Source organism: Apteryx rowi, unplaced genomic scaffold, assembly GCF_003343035.1.
Source record: "Apteryx rowi isolate R43461 unplaced genomic scaffold, aptRow1 scaffold_283, whole genome shotgun sequence".
Taxonomy (NCBI): Eukaryota; Metazoa; Chordata; class Aves; order Apterygiformes; family Apterygidae; genus Apteryx; species Apteryx rowi.
In genome coordinates this window covers 642,465-649,872 of record NW_020449230.1, presented here as the reverse complement: position 1 = coordinate 649,872, position 7,408 = coordinate 642,465, and the positions used below count along the sequence as shown (strand labels likewise).

At 54.9% G+C, this 7,408-nt stretch overlaps 1 protein-coding gene across 1 annotated transcript; it reads right to left on the bottom strand.

Annotated features, from left to right (window-relative positions):
- Positions 1 to 1,486: 1,486 nt before the first annotated feature.
- CTXN1 (cortexin 1) lies at positions 1,487 to 1,741 on the bottom strand. The gene has a single exon (XM_026068989.1). The coding sequence runs from the start codon at positions 1,739 to 1,741 to the stop codon at positions 1,487 to 1,489; it is 255 nt and encodes an 84-aa protein (XP_025924774.1).
- Positions 1,742 to 7,408: the final 5,667 nt, after the last annotated feature.

Sequence of the window (7,408 nt, the reverse complement as noted above, 5' to 3'; positions counted from 1 at the left end):
CCCCCGAGGAAAGGTCCTTCCGGATGCAGTAGTACCCACCAGGCTGCTGCCCGCTCAACCTGTGCGGCAGCAGCACTCGCCACGTGGACCCAGCCTGCTGCAGGAGGCCTTTCCAGGCAGAGCCCACCAGCCCTGTACGGGATGTGGCCAGGACTGGCTGCCCCTGCGCAGCAATGCTGGTCTAGATGAGAGAGGCGGAGAAGCTTGCCATTGCTTGGGGAGCAACTGGTGCTTTTTCTGAGTGCCTGATGGGATGCATCAAAGAGCAGAGGAAGAATTACGTGGGGTCAGCACAGTGCAGCTTTATTTCCATGGTGGGGGAGGAGGGTCTCCCCTAGGGGTCAATCCCTTAGCCCAAACCTTCCCGCTGGCCTGTGGCCATAAACCCCCAGGGCTCTTGCTAGCCTCACGGCAAGCTGCAACTCCCCTGCAAGACAGGCACAGCTCCTGCACAAGGTGGGAAGCCAGCTTTGTTTTCCCCTCAGCTTCTTCCGCAGCCCATCTGCTACCCAGGTACAGGATGGCCAGGGAAGGGCTGGCCACTCCCAGCACCCCTGGACACGGGGAGGCCACCCAGCTCCCACTGGAGCGGGGAATGGCTCGAGTGGGCTCCTGCTGTGAGGCTGCCAGGCCTGGGCCGGCTGAGGGGCATCTCCCAAACGTCACGCAGGGCTTTAGATCCCTGCTGGCATGGCTGTGGACCCACAGTCTGTGCCAGGAAGGCAGCAGGGCTGCCCAGGCACTTCTGCAGGTAGCTGCATGACTGCGCCTTGCTCAGACCATTTGCACTAGTTGGGCAGGGACAGATCGCTACGGTGTAAAGCGGAGAGCAGGCTGCAGGACGTGTTGCCAGAAGGGGGCTGTGCACGGGGGTCTCCATCTCCCCCTCACGTTTGGGGGGGACTGGGGCTGCCACACAGAGAAACAAAGCCAGCACTTGGGTCTGGTGCCTATAAGCCCCCTCCCAGACACAGCTCAGCTACATGGGCACACACACACACACGCACACAAATACGGGACCACAGTCAGCACTCCCCAGGGGACACGGACAAGGGCAACATGAGGGGCAGGAGGAGATGGGGGTCAAAGCTCTGGCCTGGCAACAGGCAGAGCCACCCGGACCTGGAGCCGTGCAGGCTGTGGCTGGAGGCAGGTTCTGCCGTGCCCTGCCCCATCGCCTCCTGCCCCTCACCGCAGCACATGGCACTGTCCGGGGGGAGAGTGGACAGAAGGGACCAGGCAGCCTCATTTCGTCCTTCCAACACGTCTCCCCAAGGGTGCTGCAGACTGGGAAGAGAATCGAAAAGTGCTTAGAAAAGACAGAAACCCCTAGAAAACCCGCCCCAGACAAGAGCCCCACCTTGCCTCCCTGCCCAGAGCATCCCTGCTGGCCCGGGGCAACACCACAGAGGAAGGGGGGGCCGGGGCCGGGGCCAGCTGGGGTGGGAGGCACACAGAGCACCCAGGCTCGCCCCATCCCTGCCGTCTACACCAAGGCGTAGTCGAACTGGCCCCTCTCCAACCCCTCCTTGTGGTCAGTCCAGGAGGAGGCGGGCATGCGGCTGTAGGGGTCCAGCAGGATGCGGAAGCAGCGCACCATCAGCATCACCAAGAAGACCAGGAGGAAGATGACGAAGGCAAAGACGGTTTTCTGCTCAGCATCCATGCCCGCAGCGCTGGCCGGGTGCTCGACCAAGGAGGGGGACAGCAGTTCATAATCCATCGTCGACGCATCATTCATGGCAGAGGTGAGGCACGCCAGCAGCGCGGAGTGTGCGGGCAGGGCTCAAGGCACTCACAGGACGGCCATCTGGCTGCCCCGGTGCCCAGGCAGCCGCCTTCAGCTTCCCGCTGTGCCCACGCACCCAGAGCACTGCCTGCCCCTGGGTTACTCCATAGCCACTGGCGCTGCTACGCCGAGCTGGGGGCGCTTGGTGTTCACTTCTGCACAGGCCAAGAGCTCCTGGAGGGGAAAGCAGAGATGGTGAGGGAGGAGAAATGGGCCTCAGGACACTGCTAAATAACTGGGGGACTGGAAAGGGCAAGGAAAGGCTCTCTGTCAGCAGAGCTGCAGTTACCTGTCTGCTGATATAGCCAGACAAGCAGATGTCTGACAGAAAGGCCAGAAGACACTGAGATCATTCATGGCTAGGGGCTGATTCAAAATACAGTTTTAGCCAGGAAACCTAGGAAGTACTTTTTTTTTTTTTAATTAAACATTCTTAATTTGAAACTTTTTCTTAATTCGTATTACCCTTTGGCATTCCACTTAAAGGCATGGGTCCTAAACTGGCAGCATGCCTCATGGGTCATTTTTGCTATAGTTCATTTAAGAACCGAAGGGGTTATTTTTTCGCTTTTGCCAGCTGGAGAACTGAGAAAGTCAAACCAGAGTGCAACAGGGGGAGGAGAATGGAAATATGAGAAGGAAACACCTTGTAGAAAATCCTAGTGGGGAATTTTCAAAAGGAAATCTCCCTTACTTGAGAACTTCTGCTCAGAAGTTCAGGCAGAAGCTCACGAGTGGATCCCTGTTTTTCCACACGCACCTATGCAACAGTGCCACTCCCTGGGGCACAGAAGGGACAGTGTGGCTGGGCAGCCCCATGCACTGCTACAGAATCTGGTCACGACCCCCCCCAAAATCTTCTGGAGAGGGTGCCCATCTGCCAACCCCAGTGCTGTAGCAATCTTTTGGACCAGTTGCCTGGGATCATGTGATAATTCAGGTTAAAAGGGACCTCAGCTCTGAGATCCCTTTTAGGGGACTACATTGCTTAGGGTTTTTTTCAGTCTGATCTTGAAAAACTCCAAAGATGGACACAAGCCTAGAGATGGCCCATTCCTATTGAGGGAGACATGTCCTGCTGCCATATTTCCCCTGACCCAGTGACTGCCTCTGGTTTTTCACAGGGCCTAAAAGAAGCTGATTCCCGACGGTGAAGGAGGGCACCTACCTCACTGCAGCCACACAGGGACACAAGCATTGCTATTACAGCAGATGGAGGAGGAAGCTGCGTCCTGGCAGCCACATCGCTGAGGCAAGATCTCCGGGGTCAACATCCAGCTTTCTTGGGCTAGGGATGCAAAGGCAGAAGGACAGATAACAAAAGAAGTTAAAAGGACCTTAGTCACTACGAGTCAAAGCAAAGAGCAGCAAGGCACCTCTGGAGTTAGCAGCTACTACAAGTTCCCAGTGTCTCCTGTCGGATCAGCGCTGGCTAGAGTTCACCGAGGGGAGCATTCGCAGCAAGCTCCCCTTGCATCGTCCCAGAGCCTGAGTGCTCTTCGTGCTGTGGAGACTCCAGTGAAGTGCCACACGGGGAAATTTCAGAAGCAGCCAAAGGCCCCCCACCAACCTATCCTCACTGCCTTCCCAGGCAGTGATACTGACTGGGAGCAAGCAGGAAAGGAAAAGGCAGAAGCCTGTCTCAAGGCCAACACACCCAGATATGGACACAGCATGTCCAGCGTGGCTCTGACTCATGCTGAAGACCTGCTAACTTTTGTTTTTCCTGCAGCTCCTGGGACACAAGGAGAAACAGTGTTTGCGGGTTTTAAAAATAATTTCAGATCACAAAAGCAGATCAGTAAAGGGTGAGAGCAGCAGTAAGGTGAGAAAGCTGGACACGGTCTTCATCTGCTTTCCTGACTCCCAGGGGCTGGATGCTGTCCATTGCCAGACAGCAGTCCAGTGCCCTATGATCTACATACAAATAAGCTATTCCTATTTCCAAGGAGCACGAAAGCCAGTGTGAGTGGAAGTGGTGATGGCAGCAGGAGGGTGCACTTCAAGCAACACCACCAGCTTCCCAGTGACTTGCTGAGGCTCCAGATAACCTTTGGGCTGAGTGAGGGGCTTTGCCATAGTTTGCCAGCCCACCATTGCTGGGAAGTAGCCAGGCCACTTCCCCAAACTGGCATTAAAGGGACATTGGCCACCCCTAGTGTGACCCCCATCCAGAAGTCCCCTGGATGAGCAGTGTGTCAAACTTCCATCACACTGGAGTTTATACCTCCCCCCATATTTCCCCAACCCAGTGTAGGATGCTGGGGCCAGAGTAACACCCCAAACAAAGCAGAGCCAGGGGCCCAGCGGGTGTCAGTGTGACCCTCTGGTCCTCTGGTAATGCAATGACTCTCATGAGCCATCACTCCAGGGCAGCACGTTTAGGGTTCCCAGGTCTCGAGACCAGGACTGTTGGTGCCACCACCAGGGTCTGCAGGAAGGACTGTGCTGGCAAAGGCAGAACTGGCTCTGGCAAACAGATTCTGGCCTGTGGTGCTTTCAGACAGAGGCCTCTGATTTAGGGGAAGGGTCCTGAAGGGTCTTTATAGCTGGGCACTGAGGCAGCTCCAGGACACAGCCACCTCCTGGCAGCTCTGTGCGGGAAGACTGTGGCTGCTGTGGTGCTCAGCCAAGCAGAGTCATGGCTGGAGGGGAGCACTCCTCACACCTTCTCTGCCAGGGTGTGTGACATATTTATCATCATCTCCTTAATGAATAAGGATAGTAATTATTGGACTCGTCCAGCAGTTCCTGCCTTCCCTGACCTCTGTTGCCCAGACAGTGTGTCAAAGAAGGCTCCCTCAGTCCCACGCTGGCAGCCCTCCAGCCCTCCATCACTCATGTTGTTTATTACCACGACACAGGTTCCACTTCAGGAAGGTGGGAGGATGGAGATGAGTGAACTGAGCTGGAGAAGCTTCCACCTGGGCAGAGAGCACTTGGGTATCCCTTTCCCAACTGGCATCAGCCCAGAGAACAGCCTAGTCCAAGGCCTGGTGTCTGAAAGTGCTAATTTCCTTGCACATGGCAAGGGCAGCGAGATCTGCACAGCCCCCAGGGCCTCATTATACCTGGGAGCCAGCACCTCGGGGCCCAAGGAGCGTGGCTGTGGGTCAGAGGAGCCAGCTGCCGTCCATCTCCGCCTGCAGCTGAGCCTGGAGCAAAGGAGGGCAGTGGGCTCAGTGGCCTGGAAATGGAAGTGGCCTACGGAGGTGCAGGCAGCTTGGGAAGCATGATGTATCCCCGGGGTCTCGCGGAGACCTGCTTTCCAGGCTCCTTGCCTCAGTCTGATGCCATTCCCATGGAAAGCTGGCCCTCCGGCACAGGGACAGCATGGGAGCAGATGATGGCTAAGTGTGGCCCTGTCCGTAGAAGGAATCCACCTCCTGTGTTAGCTTCTGTCCATGGAGGATCATAGCCAGGGTCACGGGGCAGAGCATCCTGCTCCTCTCCACAGAGCTCTTTGGGGACAAGCACAGTACTGGTGGATAAGGGGACAAACTCTCCACAGCCTCCCGTCTCCTTGCAGTGTTTCTCATGATATGGAAGCCCTCAGGAAGCCCCTGAGGTGTGAAAGCATTGCCATTGCCCGGGGACCGCTGTGTCTCCTCTGCACCCCTCTGTGCTTGGAGAGGCGATCGTGGCTCATTTTGGTGTCTCAGCCCTGCCACTCTGAGCTCAGCAGGGCACAGGAGATGCAGCATTGGCCCCGGAGAAGTTGTGTTCCTCTGCAACCTGTCTGGAGCAAGGAGAGCTGGAGCCGCTCGCCCAGGCAGGGTCCTGCTTCCTCCACAAGCTCAGGCTCTCGCTGAATTCAGAGTGTCTGAACAGCCACAGTTTCACTGCAGAGACCAGATGAAACATCACCTTAATGAATTCCCGTTTCCTTGGCACAAGGCAAGCTGTAGACCCCTCTGAGAAAAAGCAGCTGGTAACTCCTGGATGCTGAAAGATGGGGTCTGGGAAGGGGTCTGCTGCTTTGTACCTGCATCATCTCCTGACCTGAAGCAAGGCAAGCCTGGAGCATCACTGCTGCTTGCACAGGCACTGCCTCGCCCTGCACTGAAGTGGGGGGTCTCTGGCAGGCATCCTCAGGCAGGAGACATTGGCCTCACAGTCCTCAGCTCTGGCCTGTAGCAAGGAGCTTTTCCTGGCACCAAGTGACAGTGGAAAGCAGTGGATTGCACAGCTTGCTGCTTGGAAAATGGCTGTCCCTGCGGGGTTGCCACGGCAATGCACAGGCTGAGCACGAAGGGACTAGCTCTGGCTGGAGTGCTGTCATCTCAGTACCTCATTCCTGCTGGGTGCCTGGGCCAGACATGGCAGGGCTGTTTCTTGGATGGACAGGAGACACCTAGGGATACCTTGGCTCAGCCATCTGGGTTAGGAATAGTTCAGCCAAAGAAGCCAAAAGAGAGGTGTGAGTTACAGCAAGAGTTAGAGCTGGAGATCAGTTTTAAGAACCTTCCAAAGGTCTCCAAAGATCCCAACCTAAAAGACCGGGAGCCAGGAAAGTTCATGCAGTCTTTTGCCATTTAACTTTGCACAGTGCAATGAAGTTCCCAGCTAACATGTACATGGGAGAAGTGAGAACCAACTGGTCCATGACAAACATTCAGAGACACTGTCCAAAATGTCCACATAGAGCCAAGGGCTTTCTTGATACCATCAGAAATTTTTGACTGCAGTTCTCAGGTTTCAGTCCCTGGTGAGAAGTGCTCAGGAGTCAAACAGACATGAAATGACCGGGTTCCTTACCACAGGCTCCTCCATTCCCTGCTACTGTTTCTCCTCCCAGAGAGCACACTGCACAGGGTCAAAGCTTGCAATAGCCCCTGCAGAGAAGGCTCTTCCCAAGCACTACCCATGTATCCCAGCTTGGTGCTGGGACAACTGGGCGCTGTTCTGGCATATTCGTTTGTAACCGCACGGAAGCAGCACCTGGGAGTCTAACCCTGCATGAGGACCACATATGTCATGTGTTGCACAAACACCAGGGACCAGGAAGAGCACCACCGATCTGTCATTGCCAGAAACAACGGAAATTACTAAAGCAGAGAAACTCTAGCCAAGCTCCCTTCCCCAGCCACAGCTCTCCACCAGAGGCTGCAAGGGAGGTTTCATGCTCCCCACAGACACGTCTGGGTAGGAAAAAATCCTTCATGGCCCTTGGTGACAGCAATATTCAGGGCAGGCCCTGCTGCAATGCAAGGGGCGCAAGCACAAATCATTTACCTGGAGGTGCCCAGGTGACCTGTGACTCACATTAAAAGAAGTGCCAGGAGGAACAGGTGCATCCAGGACAAAATACAAAATTTTCTGCTAAATAACAGCCCCGTATTTATGATAAAGGATTTCCCTCACGTTTGAGATGTATTGCTTTTTTATTACTGTGTGAAGAATCAGATCTTAATTTCCAGGGAATTTTCAGCAGAGCAAAAAATGCTGATAAGACAGTTAAATGAATGCAGCTGTTATTTAAGGACTATTTGATTGAGTTTTATTAAGATTCATGTTCCCTTAGTAACTGAAAAGAATACATCCATGAGCAAGGAAATTGCTTAATAGGGAGAGATCTCACTTGCAAAGGAAGAGGATCCCTGTCAACAATTTAGCAAC

What these genes read in the sequence shown, in the direction of transcription:
- CTXN1 (XM_026068989.1), bottom strand. Translation starts at nt 1,741, where the DNA reads ATGAATGATGCGTCGACGATGGATTATGAACTGCTGTCCCCCTCCTTG.